This window comes from Labrus mixtus, chromosome 5, assembly GCF_963584025.1.
Source record: "Labrus mixtus chromosome 5, fLabMix1.1, whole genome shotgun sequence".
NCBI classification, from domain to species: Eukaryota; Metazoa; Chordata; class Actinopteri; order Labriformes; family Labridae; genus Labrus; species Labrus mixtus.
Window position 1 is genome coordinate 13614641 of NC_083616.1, and position 22611 is coordinate 13637251.

At 40.9% G+C, this 22611-nt stretch overlaps 1 protein-coding gene across 1 annotated transcript in view; it reads left to right on the forward strand.

The window, feature by feature from the left end:
* Positions 1 to 22611, forward strand: part of LOC132974123 (uncharacterized) — a 221673-nt gene that overhangs the window by 36570 nt on the left and 162492 nt on the right. The window contains exons 2-3 of the mRNA XM_061037952.1: positions 1141 to 1265; positions 2411 to 2554. Coding sequence (XP_060893935.1) covers positions 2422 to 2554 — 133 coding nt within the window. The 5' untranslated portion in view covers positions 1141 to 1265; positions 2411 to 2421. The remainder of the gene's footprint in view (positions 1 to 1140; positions 1266 to 2410; positions 2555 to 22611) is intronic.

The window sequence follows — 22611 nt, forward strand, 5'->3', positions numbered from 1 at the left end:
AGGTGCTTGTCCACCATTTGCTTTATCTTGTTATTGTCTCTGTCTGGCCGTCCATGAAAATAGACACAGATGGTATGATGAATACATTCTAGTCAGATCCCCTCATCCCTTCTAACATACACGTCAAAGGAAACACACTGTGACCATGTTCCTTTGCTTAAGGACTAGTTATGATATAATTTGACACTGGAGGGAAAAGGTGTGACCAAGAATCCCTCCTTTGACTTATTTTCATCCCCAAGTCTTTTTGGGGCTGCACGTTTCTCCTAGGGGGACTCTTCAGACTGGCATAATGGATAAGGGCAAGGGTGTGAAAGGAGCACCTTAGGCTCCTCATTCAACCACCCCAATCTCTCCTACACACACTCTTGAGCTGTGAAGGCCTTCTTTCTTTGCCCTGCTAGCATGGGAGCCCTGTAATAGGCTCTAATTGATAGGGAGGTGTTGGGGTCTTTCTGTATGGGCTGAAGGGATGAGAGTAAGAGAGAGAAAGAGGGGGAGAGAGAGAGGATTACATGCGGGTATGTAGGGTGGAGCGGGGAGGAGGAGAGGCTGTGGAGTGGTCTAGGCCCCGTCCGTAATGAGTCATTAATTTCCTCACGGTTTTGTGGCGGTTGGCTCATTACTGGTCTGCAGAGGAGAAGGAACAAAGCTCCGGGTAGGTAGGAGGTGAGCTTAAATAGTTGGGGCTCAACACTTCCCAACAAAAGGAGGACGAGAACGTTGAATGGCACTTGGAACAGATGCAGTAAAAAGTGGCAGATGCAAATTGCGGGAGAGCAAGTCTTCCTTCAAGCACTTTTCTCTTTTCATTTTGTCAGACTGCAGCCTGAGAGTCTAATTAGTTAGCGAGGTGTTTCACTTCTGATAGGGCTGTGTCTCGTTATTGTCACAAAGAGGGTTCGTAAAAATGGGAGGAAAACACATATGTTCCATGGTTCCCAGTGGAACTTGCTCGCTGCAATAGTTTAATTGAATTGATTATTTATTTTACCCTATAGAAATTGAAGTATGTGCATTATTTTCATGCAGGGGACTGGTGTTGTATGTAGTTTAACGTGTGATAAAACAGTATGAAGATGATGCCCCCGGGTTATTAATTATGTTTTTAATCATGTGTTTATACTCCTCTCCCTACAGGCAGAATGATTATGGACAAATTGGCAGTGGCTCTAATGAAAACGCGGTTGTCCCTCGCTTTGTGGAGTGTGTGGATCATGTGTCAAAGGTCACCTGTGGGGCAAACCACAATCTTGCACTGACAGGTACGGAAATACACTGTGCAGATATGCAGTGACACAAAATTCAATCAACATGCTTGCATTAATTTTCATAATAATTAAGATATTTCTCTTAATTAAAACAAAGTCATTTTAATTTAACTCATGTTACAGTTTACATGCTCTGTATCAGTAACCTTTCTTTCTTCAGTACAAACCAAAATACAAGAATAGGTTCATATTATTTGCCCTACAACTATTATGTTTTATTTTATATTCTGTAAAAAGCAGAAACACAAATCAGCCGGAAAAGATCTACAAGAAGAGAACTGACGTCACTCTTCATTAGCCGTCGCCGTGTGCTTCAAAGTTCACCTGTTTAACTCAATTTTATGTGAATATCTGAGCCCTGAAGCCCCGGATTGGCACATCACCTGAGTGACAGACAAGAAGAGAGAGAGAGAGAGTTAGCAAGAATATGGCCCTGGCTCCTGATCCATAACAGTCATTGCCTGTTACATACATTTCAGAATTCATTCAGGCTATGAAGATAATCGAGGTAGTCGACAGTTTCCCCTGCAGCCCAATGGATTTATGATAGCACTGTCAAGAAAATGAGGCGAAATGACACAGTAGCTGACTTTAGCTGCAAATAATGTGATAGGCCGTACAGTGGTGCAGCAGCAGCTGCTGTCATTGCAGGTAATAGGCTATAAAGAAGCCTGATAGCAATACCTGTCATTTCTTAATGGCTGACTTCACTGAAGAGCTTTTGTGGCCTTTAACATGAAGATAATGGAAGATACAACAAATTTTACAGCTTTTGCGTTGCATTCATAATTTATCACCGGAGCCCCATGCAGCAACAGCAGCAGCAGCAGCACAACAAGGACAACATGCTCCTAGAGGCGTGCTAGAGAGAGAGAGAGAGAGAGAGAGAGATGCAAGATGAACTGCAGGGGGTTAGAGGTCTGTTTCATACTTTACAATTAATGCAGAAACTACAGAGTTCAAAAGATATTCTATTAAACTTGCCTCGTTATTCCCTTATTTGTTATTTTTGTATCGAAAAATGTATTATGACAATGACCTTAAAACAGTTATGTTAGTTCTGAAATCATTGCTGATCACATCATAACTTTAATACTCAAACTGCAAACTTTAATAATTATATTTTTTCTTACATGCAGGTGACGGCAGGATGTTTCAGTGGGGCTGTGGACGGGCATGTGGGAACATTAAGAGGAACATCCTGTTTCCAGAGGAAGTGACAGTACCAAGCTTGCCAGTGAAATACATTGCTGCAGGATGCTGGCACTGCCTGCTGCTAACAGGTAAGTCTTCTTGTATGTGAGAAATCTCTCAGTGCGACACAGGCTACATTTTTACATTTACTAAATGCAGCAGTACCTTCTGCCTGCTGCTACATACGTTGTTCTGCTCATATTACAACCAGACATAGAGTTCACGCTCCAATGTACCGTACATGCAGACATGTCCACGACCTCAGCATAAAGTATGTGTAACTCCTTGGTGTGTGTCTCGGCCCTCACACAGACGTGTGAGTTTGTGCTTTTAGCTGTGGTGTCCATCTATCCACATCATTCATTAAGAGCTCTCCCGGGGCTAGCGCGGCAACATAAACACAAAGGTTGAGGCCACAGCTACTCTTTCACCTCACTGCAGAAATCTTCAAAGTCACTTCTCCTCACATGGCAGACGAATGCTCCCTGTCTGCTAGGCTGATATATTGGCCCTATGTGCTGTCCTCTTACTGTAGTATGGTTTCATCTGAGGCCCCGTCTTGGAGCCAGAGCTGGGTCATTTGTTAGTTTAAGCAGGATCTCCAAGACCTGACATTAACTCTGAAGGAAGACATTAATCCTCTCAATACAACACTTTGTAGAGTCATTTTCTTGTGCTGCTCACACCACCTATAATTAACCCCATTAAAAGTATAGTACAATCTAATTGCTAAAAGTGGATCATTTGTTGCTCCATTCTGTTGAATTAATTCTCAATTTATGATCTAAACGATTACACTACAGGCGTCACAGCACTAAACAAGATTCTTAACCTGCTAGGCATACATTAACACCTATTAATTTGTACCTTTTTGTGCATGTATTCACGCCATCATTTCCAACCGTACAGACATACACATGAAGCTGCTATGTGTTACACTGGTTCCTCTAAATCCCGTAATGTCCCCAGTTTGATCCCTAGCTCCATTCTGTCATGAGGGAACAGAAATATCCATCTTCAATCAGGCCATAATGAATAGCCTGATGAGTGTAGAGCAGAACTGAATTACCAGATAGATTTGAAGTGTGTGTGCACTTATGTGTGTGCAAGAGATGCGTGGGGTGGGGGTAGTTAGAGGGTCAGTAGAACAGGACACATGTAGAAATTAATTCTCTCCAAGTTCAAAAAAGAAATTGGCTAATTCTGTCAGATGAGCCTCATGGAATCGCCTTATCTATTGGTATGAGGCTTCATTTATTAGGGTCAAACGGGGGAGGGGATGCACAAGGGATTGAAAGGGGAGGTTAGGGAGAGAGAGTCAAAGTGATGGAGAGCGAGATTTGAAAATTGGAAAGAAGAGGGGATAAAGAATGGAGAAGAGTAGAAAAATGACAGAGAGATGGGAAAGATGGAGCGAAAAAAGAGAGCAAGAGAGTCAATGACATGAGAGACAGCTTGCCTGGGCCGGAGCATATTGAGGGCAGCAGGTGGAAGAGTGGCACAGTTAATTAAAACGCCTGTCTTAATGTCTCAGCCCGTCACTCCAGGGAGAGAGAGAGAGAGAGAGAAAGAGCGAGAGAGAGAGAGATATGCCAGGCTGGAGCTCGGCTGCACCCAACCAGCCATCTAGACAGCGAAGCAACCATCCAGCCAACCCACCAGGCCACATGTCAGACAAGCCCCGACACTATGCCCTTCACCCCCATCATCCTTCATAACACACACACACACACACACACACACACACAAACACACACAAAACATGTGAACCAACACACACACATAAACATCCAAACCCTGCCCACTATTTCCTTTTTGTTATCCGAACGACCACCCTCTTTAATCTGATGCAGACGCCTTTAAAAAGACCCTCCTCCTACCTTAAAAAAAAGAACAAAAACACACTTCTGATGTTACCGTTTTGCTTTGCAGCATCTGTAGCATGCCTCAAGACTTCCAGCCTTGCAGCGTAATCTGTCTGCTTTTAATAATTCATAGAAAGCACAGGCGGTGCACTATGTACTGAATGCTGAGGGTAATGGGGATGTTGTGATATTTCTATCATGGCCTGTCTGGAGCAGCAAGCAAATCAAACCATTAAAGATCTGATAAGCAGTCTGTTCAGTGTCATAACAGCGCGGGCTGTCAACACTGCCGTAGGTGGACCTTAACAAATCCATTCTGCTCTGTATGCTTCAATCTAACAAATGCTGATTCACGGCAGAGATCTTTGCTCTGCTGTCACAAAATTTAAAATCACATTGGATTCACATTTGAAGTCATGAGAACACAATCGATGGCACCAAAACTACACTCAATATATGGTCTTTACGGCTTGTTTGATTTGACACAATTAAACATTTATTTAAAAAGACAAGTGTGATCATTCGTCCATGTTGGAGGTGGTTCTGGAGTCGTGCGCTATTTTGGTTGACTAATGTTTTATCAGGCGTTGCTGTATCACAGCCGATTGCTTTGTCAATAACCAGCACAGTGCCTCAGTGAGCATGAATCTGAGATTGTCAGGCTGAGTGACAGGCTAGAGATGGCAGATAATTCAAAGAAATTGGAAGTGTGAAATCTTTAAGGGCCACTTCTTAACACAGCAAATGCCAGGGTATCTTTCCATCAGCTGCTGCTCACACAAGCCACCACATTGTTAATGGTGGCCTGTCTGTCTATCAAGACCCCTTCAGGAGGGATTTAGACCTGTTTGGTGCCTTATCTCACTAACTGCCTCACACTAACCTGACCACTACACCGGCCTTGTGTGCGTGTGTGTGTGTGTGTGTGTTACATGTGGCCCGATGATGGTCATAAATCCACCTCCAGACCAATATATATTTTCTCTTTTCATTCGCTTATTTATAGATATTGATTTATTTGACTAGCTGTCTGACAGTATATTGGTATATCTATCCATTGTTACACAATCAGGAGCCAAATGTAATGGTGCTTGTAGCACTTGTTAATTTAGCTGTCAACACCACTGATCAACCTCAGATTGTAGCTGTAAGAGCTCTTTGTCCTTGTGAGTGTGTTTCTGTGTCTGCTGCTTTCTTTCAGAATGGATGCAGAAAAGCTGCTTTGTCTGCTTTAAGGTCTCGGCATAACACGAGTAAGAAACACACAATGTCAGTCTTCAAATGAAGAAAACGTTCTGTGCCTCATTAGTTATTAAAACGTTAGATCACAAAACATACATTTTAAAGGCATCTTAACCTTAGTATTAAAACTTTATGAGCACATAATAATGTATCCATTGCAACATGTGCAGCGGTTGACTGAAGTCATTCACATTCAAATAACTTCAGTTCCACTCACACATAAAAGTAGAGAGGAAGCAATGGAATCATTGTCTTCTATGAATATACATATTATTAATAGTTGAGATCTGGGGCATTTGAATACCCCAAATTAACCTAAAAGTAATTTGAAGTATAAGTTAATTATTAGTTTGATAATGAGGTTTATGATTAAGAAATTAATAAAAGAAACTTAAAGTCCACTTCAATACGATGTAATAAAACAGAGGATTCATAGTTGTATAAAAAAAACTGAGTTTGGTCGTAAGTAGGCCTATGTGTATGTGCACGCTGGTATTCATTTCTCTGCTGCTGCTTCGATGAAAGTCAAGTATTGAATTGTGACTCCGTGACCTAGCTTGTACTTTTCCTTCCCTTTGCTCACTTTCTAACTTTGTCTACTCAAACACACTCTCACACACTCCCTGAAACAGTTAAGGGTAAAAAGTAAAGGAGAGAGGCAGAAAATGACAGAGGGAAAGAGGAGGAAAAAACACAACATGGAGGAAAAAACACATCCTCCACATCTGCTAATCAAAAAAAATAGAAGCTTAGGCTCTACTCTGTTTGTATGTACAGAGAAATAATGAGAGAAAATAGACAGAGAGGGGAGGGGGACCGAAGAGAGGGACCCAGAGAGAGAAAAAAGAAATAAACAAAGAGAAAGAGAAAGAAATATGTCCCCTATTTTCCCCTTGTAGTGGTCTCAATTCCCTGCCAGAGCTCCCTGTCACAGGGAGGTAGTTCCCAGGCCGACACATCTCAAGCTGTTCAAACATCCATTAGGATGTTTTGTTTCATACACTCTACAAACATAGCAAGACGGGAGAGAAACAGGCAGATGATGGGAGGGAAATTGAGGAAGAAAGAGACAGACAGGAAAAAGAGCGAGTCGATGGGAACAGCAGAAAGAGGATAGGAGGAAATTTATCAAGAAACTCGTATGATATTTAATGATCCTTGTATGTGGAGAGGGAAGACCACACCGGCTTGTTCTCCTCCGCCAAATACCGATCCCCTAACTTAATTTCCTGCTCAATTGCTGTTCTATAGTGCATAGTACAGTGATACAGCCTGGCAATATAGAAAACAGATTGCCTGTGCGGTGGAGTGGATAAGGCTGAGGCTTGTGGTGCTGGAGACCTGCAGTCTCCAGGGGGGTCTTGTCGGTGGGCTTCACAAAACCAACAAAGCCCATCTTTCCCTGCGACTGGCAGCAGCTGGCAGGTAGATCTTCAAGCAATGGAGGTGGGGAAGTGGATCTGTGGGTGTGGTGTGTGTGTGTGTGTGTGTGTGTGTGTGTGTGTGTGTGTGTGTGTGTGTGTGTGTGACTATGTGTGTGTGACTATGTGTTTTTTTGTTTTTTTTTGTGTGGCATGTGTATGTGGAGCAGACAGTCTTGCCGTTCTTTGTAGTGGAGAGTTCCACAGTCTTCCATCTTGTGTTTGCTCATGTGCTATGACTCCAATCCACTCAAAAAATGTAGGCCTGCATGGACAGCAACCATCAATCAGTGCATGTTACAGTGTGCATCCACAGCTACAGTGTCTTCCCAGACACACACACACTCAGGTACACTACACACACAAGCGCGCGCACACACACACACACACACACACACACACACACACACGCACACGCACACACACACGCACACGCACACACACACGCACACGCACACACACACGCACGCACACACACACACACACACACACCTTCCATCGCTAATACATACATACATAACACATGCTTGTTACTGTGTGAGACACTTCAACAAAACTTGGAATTTCTTTTCACACTTTTTTTCAGTGAGTGTGCGTTTCAGCGCCATAGAGACAACGATTGAGTTTATTCATAATAATGAATGAAAACACAACCAACTAAAAGAAATGATGATTATTACCTTGATTATTTTATACATTTGTTGTTGAATAAATATTAAATGTCAAATCATGTTTTGGTTTGTTTTCAGTCAGTAATCAAGTTCACACAATAGTTATTTACCATTTAAAGAACACTGAACTGGTTTTAAATTAATGTTTCTTATGAAATTTGTTTTTAGATTTCTTCACATTTTTCTAGCATACCGGGATTGGCATTGCTATAGTTGCGTTGGCAAATATTTATATCGGATGAAAAAAGCCAATTTCAGTGTTGTTTTCCAGATGTATATAGAAATGATTGATTATTGTCCCTTAAAACTAAACTTGCTTGGATTTCCACATAAGACGGAAGACAAATAAACCCAGAATGGGGTTATAAGACTTGAAAAGACTTATGGCTCAGGACTTATGTATTGAACCAAAACATTCAGCAAATATTAACAAGACAGTTTTGATTACTGTTGGCTATTGTTGGCTCCTTTTTCTGGGTGCCAACATAGTCTTAATGTGTTGTAATCATGCTGTTTTGCTGCCTCAAATTAAGTAGGCCAGTACAAGTTTTTTGGTATCTACCACAAGAGTGTTGTTACTTGTATCCCAATTCTTTAAAAGTTGTTATTTCATGCAGAAAGTGTCACTAACCCAGTTGCCATTGGGTTTTTGCACTAATGTTAGCTGTGTGAACCTCCTCTGACCTCTGAAAGTGACAGGGTTTTGTTGCGTAACAACCTTGCGTAATGAACTTCCTCCCTGGAGATGTCATTAAGGATGGGAATGTTTGTCTTCCGCTTGTACCAAAATGAATATTCAGCTATTATCGGTGTTCAGAATTCAGATCTGCTTATTGGGTTTCAGCTTATAAAGTGGATAGACAGAGACCCTTACCAGATGGGTTTTATTTACTGTCTGTCTCTCTGATCCTCCGCTGGTTGTCTTCATTTTCACATCATAACTGGTTATGCAGTGTGAAGACAGTAGAGGTAATTTCTCTGTCTGCCTAGACATGGTTTTATCTGCATTCAGGCTCTCCTCAGAGCCCCTCCTTTACCCAGATTTACATATTTGTTTTAACTAATGTCCTGTCGTAGGCCACTAAAGATCTGTAATAACACTGCTCGGATTTCTGCAGGGTAACCACGCCAAGAACCACAGAGACGTGAATGGGATAAAGTTGTCAGAAGGCTTTCCATCACACACAGGGATCACATTTTGAGCAAAGGTTTTCCTTGATAAACGAACCCAAATGGTCAGCTTATCTGCTGGATCAACACTGTATGCCTTCATGGCTCGTCTACTTTTCCCATGTAGGAGGCCCCACAAATGGGAGTTACAGTGTGTGTGTGTGTGTGTGTGTGTGTGTGTGTGTGTGTGTGTGTGTGTGTGTGTGTGTGTGTGTGTGTGATATGTGTGAGCTAGAAAGAGGGACAAAGTAAAGGTGAAAGGGAGCGTAATATGTCTCAGGCTATTGAAATTATGTTGTTTTCTGTTGTTTGAAACCAAGGATTGAACCTTTACTTTCAAATGTTTTTTATGTGAACAAACAAATGAAAGCAGAAAGTAGCCCTCTGCCCTTGTTGGGAGTACTACGTACACCATCTGATGACTTGATTACCAATTCCTTTCTGAGTATCATCATCCTAATAGTAAATATAACTACAGGAAGTAATGATTTCTGCTCCAAAGTATGGCTGTGTTTACACTGCTGGTCCACTGAGCCATATATTTTTGATCAAAGATAAACTGTATGAAAGAAAAAATAGAAGTTGCATTTGTATAGCGGTGGGAAAGAGGAAATGATGGGTCCCAGCAGACTGATATACCTTGTAAAGCGCCCCCATCACCCCCTTTCTCCCCCACTTTAGGAGTCGCTGCCAAGATGGCTACTGGAGCTCCAGGCCTGCAGAGCTTGACCCCGTGCACGCTGCCAGACACCATTTCTGTAAATCCAACCTTAGAATCTTTAGACCCTGGCATTATTCTTCTTCTTCTCCTCCTGTCCTCCTCACAACATCTCTCCCTGACTCAGTGTTTTGATTCTCTTTTATTTTCCCAAAGTGGGCTACATAAGGATGGTGTGCGGGGCCTCATCTTTCAAATTCCTGGGAGTTTAAGATGGCAAGATGTGTTTGTTCGAGGAGTGTTTCATGGAGTTCAGTGTCCGGGGGCTCCTCCCTTCAGGTTTATCATGTTGGCAAGCATGGATGGCTCCTTTTTAGGATTGTCATGAGTTGTCCTCCCCCAAGTCTGAACCTCTCAAACAGTACACATGAATCTTTGGCTAACTCTGTGTGCAAATAGAGGCATTAAAATAGACCATCAAGTTTAATTGCAAGGCTTTATCATGACTGTTTTTTTTTATATAGCACTGACCTCACTGTGATCCATGCTGTAAATGAAACAGCACATGATCACATCATGTTTGTATTTAATGGAAAGCCATGATGAAATATCAGCTTAAAGAGGACCCAAGAATTGTGTAAGCTGCACTGAATAAAGTGGAAAGTAATAAATGATGTTTTCAATGGGATTGGCGCATATCACAAAAATGTAAAACCGTGTTTTATTTAGCTGAGGCAGTTTATTGTTTGTATATCATAAAGCCAAATAAGGGATCAGCTATATCCAACTTTAATTGCTTGTGTTGAATATATAGCTCATGAGTTTAGAAAGTCATTTCAGTTGACAAGTCCCCATAATAACCAATGATTTATTGTCTTAGAAATGTGAAATAATAGCTTTTCTTTCTGAGGCCAATCACTGAGGGGTTTTATAGGATTTTTCCACTTCTATAATAATTGCATTATTTTGGTTTCACATTACAGTGTATACCACTAAGTCTAATGGTCTTTATTTCCAGGATTGAAAAGGCAACAAAAAATGTATTCCATTCCTGCTAGTCCCATTATTTCTACAAATCCCTGACCTGGGCAAGCCAGACCGGTGTTAACAACTGTGGCTTTGACTTTTAAGTGTTAGCTTCACTTTCTTGTTTTTCCTGTCGGTCTGTTTGAGGAATTTTCTCTCATTCTTTCATTTTTTTATTTTTATTTTTTTTTATCACAAAACCTCCTTTGTATTGATTAAGGAATTGAGAGAAGAGTTTTAGAATTTAAAGCTTCATTGGCTGTTGGAGTTTACACTTATTTGTTATTGTTCCTCTCTCTAACCCCCCCCCCCCCCCCCCCCCCCCCCATCACCATAGAGTCAACCACCCACTAAGTCTAAGGTCACCAGCTAGCCAAGGCGAAGGCTGTTCAGTGGGGCTGCAGCGAACTTGGCAAAGTCCTGGTTAGACTCCCTACTGCTCCATGGGACACACCAGCTCCTTTGCCAAGTCAAATAACACATTTAGTGAATCAAAAGTGAAATTTAAGTGGGCCAGTGCGATGCGGCCAGCTCTCTCATCTGTGTGCTGTTCCTCCTCTTTGTGTGCTATAGTGTGAAAACTGCACTTTTTCTCAGGGACTTTTTCCTCGCTGATTATTGGAAACAGGTCAGTCGTGTTGGAGGCTTTAACTCCACAATCATACTCTATTGTAACTTCACATTAATTGCTTCAGCATTTTTTTCTTTTCACTTCTCAGTCGGTTACTTACCTCCCCTTTTTTAACATCACTTTGTCCTCCCTGTGTATATAAAAACATTTTCAAAGAAATCAGTGGCCAAGTTCATAAAACTAGGTGTTATAAACACAGATAGGACAAATGCAGGACAGGCGATGTGGAGCTGGAGTTTTGTTGAAACAGGGAATCTGAATTTAGGGGCTCACTGTGGAAGTGGGTTTCTTGGGTACACATGAGTGGGTGATGGTTACAGGGAAGGTTGAATTAGCGAGAGGCCTGAGATGGATGGTTGTTGGCTCAGAAGTTAGTAGGTACAGGTTGGTATAGGAGACAGACCAAACCTGGAACACAAGAGGGGCATGTTAGTGCATAAAACACACTGATTCAGGAGGGATGTAGAACTCATGGTTTTAACAACAGTCTGGCAAGGAATATATAAAGAGCCAGGGTAGATGTACTGCAGGCTGATGAACTGATGAGGCAGGTGAGCTGACTGGAAGCGGTGATGAGCTCATTGCATTCAGGTATGCCAAGGCATCAGAGCCGGGAGAGCATAACCACACCAATACACACCAACAGAAAGGTAGAAGGAGAAAGAAAGGCTGGGGAACATTGTGAACGCAAGGAATGGAAAACAAAAGACAATCTAAGGGGATGTAACCAAACTGTACAGAGCAGAATTAGGGCAATATCCTTTACTTATCAAAATTCAAAAGAGAGAATTTAAATGTTATAACCAGACTGCACCCACTGCACTAGGGTCCGAAATTGACACATGCCAAACGCCAAATCAGTTAGATTTTCCGTTTGGTGAGTACATTTCACAGGGCAGGTAAATGTTTATACTCAACAGTCGTGCATGAAACTATGCTGCGTTTTAAGCACATTTGGTGTAGCTGCAGCTACTTTTCCCTGTTCCTCTGATGTCCACATGACAAAACATTGCTTTGACAAACCATCATACATACACACACACACACACACACACCAGAACGCCAGCCACCACGCTCACCGTTTACTTTTAGTTCAACAGAACACAGTTGATCCGTGATCTGGGACACACGTGTTCTGGTCAAAGGGTATCTGTAGTTATTTGTATATATGTATGTATGTATGTATGTGTACAATTGTGTGTGTTTTGTCACCTAAGATTAACATGGATTGTGACTGTGGCTGGCTGATAAAAACTTTGTTTGTTCAGTTTTCTCTGCCCTTAATGTTTGAAGTGGTGATCCGGCTTATTGAAGTTAAGTGAACCCAGTTTTGGACTTAAGTGTCCAGGTTTGATTGGGATTCAACATGCCCCCTTCATTTGAACATACAGTGCCTCTTTTGCTCACTTAAATAATTGAATAATTGTGTTCTAAAGAAAGCAGAGCAGCTTTAGAACAACATCTGAGGAATCAATCACTTTAAAAAAGAAACTTGGTTTACTTGGCAATTTCTTAGTATTGATGCTACAGTATGTGAAAAGTATATCTGTTTTGTCAGGGCTCTGTGACAAAAACAAAAACAAAATCTTGAAGCAACGTCATTACAGGATTGTTAAGGGTTAGGGTTATTTCATTCAGGCTTTTTAGTCAAGTACAAGGAAACTGAAAACTACATTTATTATTGATAGATATGCATTAAACATGCATATTTTTCTAAGCTTAATTGTGGTTTCTCTTGAAGGATTTTAGCATCACCTGAGAAATGGCTTCCATTATTGAAGGAATTGAAGTGGTTTTAGGGTCATTTGAACTCATGAAGATTCAGTATATTAGTACACTTGAGGGTGTATAGAAAGTTAAAAGTTGAACGCTAAAGGAGAAGACAGAAAAGCACGAGTAGAGAAAAGAGGAACGTAGAGGTTCTAAAAGGTATACTAAGGGATAGAGGGATAGAGAGGGCAGGCATAGTCACCCCGGTGTTCTCAATGTCCAGCTGGGCCCCGGCTCCCAGGATATACTTTCACTCTCTCTTTCTCTCTTAAACATACACACACACTCACACACCTACTCCTCCCACTCACATCCACCCATCCACACACATACACGCACATTACCAATCTCCACCATTGCTCATTGTCTGGCTCCAATCTCCCTGTATCCTTACTCCCCTCCTCATCATCTCCACCCACCTTCTCTTTCTTTACTTTTGCTGTATCTGTCATTTTCACCCACTCTCCATTTTTGATCCACAGGCTGACAATGATGAATTTCCCTCAGCTGTACAGGAGTTGGCAGAAAAAGTTAGCTCAGCAAAGTTTTGGAAGTGAAAAGAGTTCTGCTTATGATTTTAGTGCAAGTTCAACATTATGCTCTTTAACACAAAGTCATTTTTCCTCATTTAATCTCTCCTGTGTTTTTTGCAAAATAAGCCTTTCAAGGAAACCTATTGTTTGTTTGTTTCCTTACTCAGCATTTGTCTTCTAACTTGACCACAATATTTAAAGTAAATAGGCCATCATACATTACTTTTCTTGGCTGTAACTTTTTGGTTATTTTTATTATTGGTCACCTGCAATCGTCTCTGAATATGATAGTAGCTAGGATTCAAAGTCAGTGGTTAAAGTCACAAAATATTTTACACAAGTCACAGTGATGATGGTGTTTGTTCGATTGATTGATTGATTGATTGATTGATTGATTGATTGATTGATTGATTGGACTTAATTGTCAGACAATGTCTAAAATGTGTCTTGCATCACAGCGGCTCCATTTGACACAGCATTCAAAAACACTTAAAAATAATCAGAGGCCTTCAACGCGCTGTGATGTGAGATTCTATTCTACATTCAATTCTGACCTTTTTTAAAATGTGGGACAGTGTATGTCAGGTTTGATGGTAATATTTCAGATTTAATTTTTAGAGCGTGGTCAGGATCAGAGACGATGCTGTTAGCCAGCCTTAAAATGTTTTTTTATAGCTGGTTGATTCATAGAATTTTAGGAGTGGCTGGTCTTCAATCTTTGATCAGATTTTTAATTGGTGGCGCAATTTAGACTTAAAAGTAGTAGACAGACACATGTTCCATGTGATGTTACTTTACTGTAGGACACTGAGAATCAAAGAAGTAAAAAACTTTGTCTACCTGCCCCAAGGATCCAAAATATTCAATGAAGTCTACTGAGTGGACATACAAAATGTAATAAACAGACACACAGGTGATGTCTGTGATATCACGACCCCCCCCCCCAGTAACTGGTAATAAATGTTTTAGAGTGCCGGTATGCTTACATCCCAAGCCAATATGTGTGTAAACCATTTTTTATTCTATTGAGCATCGATTCTAATACCTATCCCGATAACATTTGTTTTTTGTGTTTTTTTTGACATGTTTTATGCTTCTCTGGTTCGAAAAAAAATAATTGGGCCCGTTACTGAGGCACAAAATACCATCACACCAACATATTAATGCAAGCTACAACAGAGCAGAGATTTGAACACCTGGTTAATTGGTCTAAATCTTTTACATAGAGTAATTCAATTCCAAAGCCTCTATTGGTCCTCCTCCTCTCATTTTCTCCTCTCTCTCCCTCTCAACCCTGCTCCTTTTCTCCAGGATTATGGGCAGGTTACAGAGCTAGCACAGTGTGGATTAGCCGGGTCGTTCTTCCATGCTTGGTGCCTCTCTTAATGTGATTATGCATCATCAGGCTTGTTTACTGTTAGCTAGCTCATTGTTGAAACCTGACAAAAGTTCAGCCCCCTTCAACCCACTTTCTGGTGCCCACGCCCACACACTCATACAGCGCTTAAGCTGTCACCCCCCCTACTTATACTCTGACACACAAACAAACAAACTACACATAATATTCACATCACCACAGTGTAGCAATGTTCCCAAAGTCCTTTTTTAAAGCAAACATTTTTCTCTTTTTTGATCATGAAATTGCATTTGCAAGTAGTTTGATGATATCCATAATGCAATACTTATCTGAACTGTACTCAAGATCAGGTGTCTGTATGTCTTACCGTGAGCTGGAGTGCACTATAACCACCTTTAAGCGTCAATTGGCAGCTTTTATGAGTGTAATGAAGCCATCAAGGCTGCCTGTTTGTACAGAGCATGGTCGTGCTTTGTCAGACTTCCTAGCTATGCTCTCCATCAGTGGTGAATGAGCCTCTGTGTGGCCTGAGGGGGGTGTGACTTAGACTTGGTGTGTCATTAGCCATTGATGTTATTGGCTCATTATCTCCCAATTAGGCTGCTATCAGAGCTAGCTGGCGTTTTCATTACAACGTAGACCCCCGTGATCTAACAAAGACCAATGCGGCTGATTAAAGATGGTTTCAGCAATAACATGTAGTGTGAGGTCTTTGAACTCTCTGTGATATAGTTAGAGCTGAGGTGACACAACACAATGAAGCTGATTAGAAAGGGCATGTCTCTTATTGTGCCACTTACTGAGGTTAAGGAAGTGTAATACTGATTAATGTGTTCCTGGTAGCACGTTTTGTTAATAATGCACTGTCAATTATGAAGCAGAATAATACAGGATAGACACAATTAAGCTTTCAAAAATACAATAGACATTAATTTAGATTTTATTTTAAGTCTCTCCATTTAGAAGGGTAAGCACACACGGGCCCTTCCTTCATATCTTTATATGCACATGCACTGTATGTGTGCACTTATCATTCCCATTCAGTGAATGACCGCTGAAGGACAAATAGAAGTGTGTGTGAGGGACTAATCAGCTCTGTTAATCACCCAGGGTGGGTCAGCCTCGAAGGCAGGGACAAGAATCGCCTCTCCTAAGGTAAATCAGAACGAGGAAATAAAATCCTGCAAATTAGAGGCCTAGAAAAAGATTAGAGTCACCATATTTGTCCTTCACTTTGACCATGGAATCAATGCCAGCTGGGCAAAACCTTTCCCTCATGCTGTACAACTTTTTTTAATTACTATACAACAGACTCCTTAGAGTGATGAGATACATTAGAGTTGTCTGTTAAATGCAATCAATTATCCAGCTTTGTTGCTGCATAGAATATGGGGGATAATTGACACATCTTCCTCATGCTTTGAATGTAATCCAGTGTATGTTGATTAAGAATAATGATTCAGAGTTTTTCATATAATTGAGTAATTTATGACAAAACATTCCTTGTAGGCTTGGACTTCTAAACAGAAGAAAATATACTGTATATTTTTAGATTAACACATGATATGAATGTTGAGATCTATATATGTATGTGTGTGTATATGTGGATGGGGTTGAGGGGGCAGGGTCGGGGTTCTGGTTGGCCCTTCTGGAGTGCTGCCTTTCTGCCTGTTTACACGTTAGAGGGGTTAGCTCCCTGATCCGTGAGAACTCAGTAAGTGTCTGCCTGGTGATTAACTCCACATCGCAGCGGAACGTCTTCCCCTTCACTTCATAAATGGGCTTTAATTGAGGGAGCTGGCTCCTTAGCAGGGAACCTCTTTCACTCTGTGTCGATTAAAACGTCATTTTACAGCCAAAAAAGAAACACGTTCCCAATCACTGCCCTTGAATTATTGTTCTGTAGCTCCAGGCTTGTATTTTAAAGTCACTGAATAATTGCAATCAGATTATTCTAATCAAGTGCTGGAACAGTAATTACAGGTTGCAGTCATTTAAGCTGCCCTGGAAGTCCCATACACATGGCTGGTGTGAGTATTAAAAGTTTATGTCGCGAGAGATAAATTTAATGAAGAGGATTGTAATCTGTCAGCTACTTTTAGATAGGTTCCACACGTGTGTTGGGAGAGCACAATCTAAATCAGCAGTAATGGTGAATATTTATTATGTACCCTGTACCATTCTACTTCTGCACCCTCAGTCAACCAAGCCAAGGCATTAGTACCCAACAGTCTTCCCAATAGGACTAGACGCGTTTCCTCCCACACATCTCCCCCCGCTGATAACCTCATCTGTGCCCAGGTCTGGATTTCATGTCAAGGCAAACGTTAGGTGACTTAGTGCTGTGCCAAGCTGTCAGAGAGGCATGAGAATTACAATCTGGAGGTCTGTGTGACAGTGGAACCGTCTCTCCTAATCCTGTTTACGCACATCCGCATCACCCTGTTCCAAAACAGAAACCTAAGTGTGTGTTTTTCTTGTCTGTGTGTGTGTTTCTGTGTGTGCTTGTTTTCATCACTGTGTACATTTGTGTGTGTGTGTCTCTCTCACTACAGTAGGTCTGAGGCTATGTGTGTGTGTGTGTGCGTGTGCGTGTGTGTTTGTGAGTCTCTCTGAGTGTATTGTGTTGATGTGGAAGGTGTCGTACATGCTCTGAATATATAATTCAATATGACTAATCATGGTGGTGGCTGCCAACCCAGCAGCACTGGCTGACAGACTGGGCCCAAAGCTAATTTGATAAGGTTACAATGCTCTTGAGCTGAGATTCAGATTCAGCAGCAGAAGCAGTTCAGCAGCAGTAGTATGGCATCTTGCGCAGCTACCTGAGATATTGATATTGACTACTTTGGGCCTCCATCCATGCTGGGTTACTCCACACATAATCTCTATTCGGTTTGCTTGGTTACATGGTAAACATCTCCCTCTTTCTCTGACATCACTAAAAAATAACAGGTTCTTATGAAGAATGTAATTCAACATGATAGTAATCATCTACAGAGCCCAGTAACTGTGCCTTATGAAAAGCACCTGAACTCACACAAATCCTTTACAATGGTATTTATTAACATAACACAAAGACTGATAGCACATTGCTTCCATGTATGTGGTAAAACAGGTAACATTTAATGTCTTTACTCCTGTACTGTAGAGCAATTCTCTTTAATTTCACTACATTTCCAATCTGCTTAATCAACTTGGAAAATTGGTTAATGGAAATTATATATGGACCTTGTTTTGAAGGTACTAAGATGATATGTTAATCAAAAAACTGTGTGTGTTGGATTGAACAGTTAATGTCTTTGAGTTTATCCATGACTTCTTTAATTGGCAGGGATGGCAAGAAATATTTCAGTATGCAACAACTATGAAAAAAAAGTCGGGAGGTTATCTTGCTGTAACTTATTGCATATTAATATGCCTCCTTAGTTGTTTTTCTCATTCGTAAATAATGGTGCGTGACAAAGTTTTGTCTGAAATATTAGAGCCCCACTAGGGAGCAACTTCCGACAGGATGTATGATCAGTTACTTGTGCAGACTGAACTGAAACTGTTAAAGTCCAATTGGATTTATTCCAAACGCAGAGGAAATAGTATAGAAACCAGACTGAGAAACTTGGATGCCTACTCTGGGTCCTGGCTCATTTGAAAAGAACTGAGGGGAAGTGTAAAAAAGGTTTGAGGTCTGACGAGTCAAATTTTAAACTCTTCTTGGAACTCCTTGACACCTTCTGGGCTAAAGAGGAGAGGGAACATCCAGATCATCAGAACACAGTTCAGGCAAGCATCCATGATGGTATGGGGTTGCATTAGTGCACATGGTACGGGTAACCTGCGCATTTGTGAAAGCGCCATTAATGCTGAACCGAACTGGCATTGCTAATTTTAGCAAGACAATGCAGAGCCACAATCTGTGACGTGCTACAACAGCATGGCTCTGTAGTTAAAGGGTGATGAACTGGCCCATTTAAAATGTTTGGAGTCGTATGAAGCATAAAATAAGACAAAGTAAACCTAGAACTGATGAGCAGCTGGAATCCTGCATTAAGCAAGAAATGTAAAACATTCCACTTTCAAATGACAAGAAGTGTTGCTGTCATCAAATTCAAAATGCGCATATCATTTTTCCAAAATCAATTGAATTTGACATGTTGTCATTGAGCTATTTTAATTAAATATGTGGTGTCAGATCTTTGAAAATCATCTGTTTTCATTTACATTTTAGACAACATCCCAACTATTTAGGCTGGGGCTGTATAAAATGGTGGTCTCATTTTTATTTCATAAAGAAGACTGGAAATAACCTTTATTAGCATTAAATGCAGAATTCATGTGATAACCTGACACTATATGGAGCAGTTTTTTTAAAATATAAAACTCATGAGCATTAAAAACATGGTAACGTTGCTGGAGGTCAGTGTCTTGACATCAGATTTACCATCAGTAAGGAAATGGACTTGAGCAGGAGATTCTCTGCTCGAAGATTTGATCATAGAGATTATTCTTCTGATAAGAAAAAAAAAGGAAGAAGAAATGGTGAAAGAGCAAGAAGCAAAGGGTGTCAGCAAGTGGTTAAGATAAAACTGGCAGGTTATTACACTTTTTTTCCATTTCAAAGTCCAATATAAAATTTCTATTATGAGGACAATTAATTACCCCTGCAAAATGGCAAATGTGCATCCTTGTCAGGTGGAGTGTACTCTGATGGCCTTTCCTCAAACAGAGAATGTGAAGATTTGATCTCTTCTAATGGTTCTGCAGGAAAGGGTAATTACGGCATGGTCAAAGCTAATTTGCTTTCTGCCAGATGAACTGTTGTATTTTATTGCGGGCTGACATTTTAAAGTAATTATGGCACTGTTGACCTCAGACAATTTCAGTTGTAGCGTGGTCTTGGGTGATCCTCACTCTCTCCCTTTATCTCTCTCTCCCTATCTCTCTCTCTCTCTCCCTGAATGGAAGTCAGAGGCGTAACAAGGTAATGACACGGACGGAGAGAGCCATATGGGGCTCCTCCACCCAGCCCACAGCCTCAAACCCTCACATCATCATTACCCACCATGCATTTCACATTGACTTTGCATCCAGATAGAAATATATGCCGCTGCCGTGATGATGTGTGTGGGTATGTGTTTTCTCCAATGCATACACATGTACCTCAGTTTACATGTGTGTGTGTGGGGGGGTAGTAATGTGTATTGTCCTTTCATCCCTGGGTTGCATTCATAGCCCATCCCATGGATCCATGTATCGATGAGGGTGTAATTATGTGCCTCAGTGATCATCTCTCTGTTTCTTTACTGCACAAGAATTAAGTAGGCAAAGGTCAGTGTGTGCTCCCTGAAAATTGCCTGCAGAAAATCATATGGCGATGAGAGCAATTATGGATTTTTTTTCCACCCTCTCAGGACCCCTCTCTCTCCCTCGTACTCTTTTTTTTCAGTCTTTCTCTTTTAGTCGATGAACATTTGAGCAGATGTCAATCGATGTTTGCTACTAGCAACCTCCGTATTTGTACTGCAGCAACCCCCTAAATTATCTCCTGTATTCTCCAGTTATTTTGGTGCAGATGGGGCATTCAACACATACACACACAAACACACACAGGCACACACCTATACACACACTGACAGAGTTGTGAAACAGTGAGGAAGTATGCTAATGAAAACAACAGTAAGTAGATGCTTCATTACCTCAGAAGATTATGTGATGAATTGAAGTGGCAGCAGTATTCTCAGTATAACAAACATTATTTGTTCACCTCCTTTTTTTTGTATCCATGGGTACATATTTCTATAAACAAAGTGAAAATACCGCCTTGGATGTACCAATTGTGTTGTGTACTTTGCTGATTTTAGCTAGCACCTAATGGTTCCAACTCACTTACAATTTGACCTATAAGTTATTCACATCAGAAGTATAATTATGTCCCTCTCTCTGGCGGAACACTTAGTATAGTTGGAGATTAGACAATGTGCAGTGCCCAAATGTAAAAACTACTGGACAAGTAGAGTACCAGGTAACATCACCTTTTCCATATTTGACAGGGAATTCAATTTTCAGAGAAAATGGCATAAGTGGGATGCTCTCCATCTATTTTACTCAATCTTTCTTTCCACATCCTTGACAAACCATACTCCTCCAACCGTAATATATTTCAGAATCTAATAAAGACTGACACTTGTGACACTTCAAACATGTCACCACCAACAGCTCCTGCCTAACAAAAGAGCCCCCAGCGCTACACGTCTTAATGGCGGAGCAGAGCAGGCTGGTGCAGCCCGACCCAGCAGGTGTCTTCAACACATCCTGGTACCGAGAAACACTCCCTCTCATTCAGCCTGTCACCGCACACAATAGCACAAAGAGCCCACGCCTGACGTGCACACAATGGTCACCGTGCACAGATGGGGCCTATAGCTTTGTGATGCCCAGTGTCATAGAAAAAAAAATGTATGTGTAAACATGGTACATATAGGCACTTCAGAATTGGCAGTTTGATGCTATACAGGAGATGATATGGATTACTAGCAGTGTCTTCTCAGGACTGCTTAAGCTTGGGAGGTAAATAAGTACAGTGTGTGGCAGTTGATGTCAATCTTCATTGCTAGTACAGTTTTTAATATTTAAAGAAAACATTAGAGAATCAAAAATACATTAAGCATTAAATCAGTTTAATCTTAATTAAGATAGTTTGTTAGTTTTTTTTAAGGAATATATTAATATGACTTTGTTCATGTTAGTAGGTTTACAGGAAAAAGTAGAACATGTATCAAATGCTGCCAAAGCCTTCAGCACCCTTTGACTCTGAGCATCAAAATAGTTAAATAAATGGTTGCATTGATATACAGACGCATAGAGAAAGAAAGTGGTTCTTAAAAATGTACTTTGGAGTACATACATTTGGGCATCATTCAAGACCAATCCTGTACATGTACCCCACCTAACTGAGTGTAATACATGTTAAAAAACACCAACCAAAGTGTTTTCAGAGAAGCAAAGCATCTTGGATATCTTGCTACCACTTTCCCTGCACAACATCTCTGCTAAGCAATTGAAGTTATGCCTAATACAAAAGGGTGTGGGGACCTCTACAACCCGTATAAACAATTGGGTGTAAGGATCAAAGGGAACATGGCTGTTCTGTGCAGCCTGTAGGGGCTGTAAGTGAATATATAGCCTGCTGTGCATTGTGTGGCAGAGATTTCTTCTTCGTCTCTCAAAGAGCAGCATGCCTAATTATAAGAGCCTTGTCAATCGGCTGATACAACTTTGATAATGTGAGCCTCCAGCTTAATACGCAGTACAATTATGTTTCGAGAAGCAAAGCTATAGTTCTTGCTAATCACATTCACCTTAGTAATCTAATAATAACGCCATCCCTCTCATTATTATGTATTGAAGTCTTTCCCAGGTGATGGCCTTGTAACAATGTAAAAAAAGTACTGTAACTGTAAAATTGTCATGTCGTCGGGATATGCAGGAGATTAATTCCTGTGGAGCTCAGCAATGTTTTAATCACATGATGAATGGCCTTTTCAGCAAGGGGCTTTAATATTCTGGATAACCAGACCCATTCATGGTCATGCAGTCATATGCTCATTTGTATGTTTGAATACTAAATATATATGTTGTTTGAACATGTAGTTCAAACTACACACAATGTGTTGTTTGGCTGTTTCTTTGGGGTCCACTCATGACAAAGGGGTTAAGATTCCTTCATAAACTCACATCCTAATCTAAAAGATGAAACTTTATCCTCGTAGTCTACAGCTGAGCACTATTCATTACTGTTATGAATT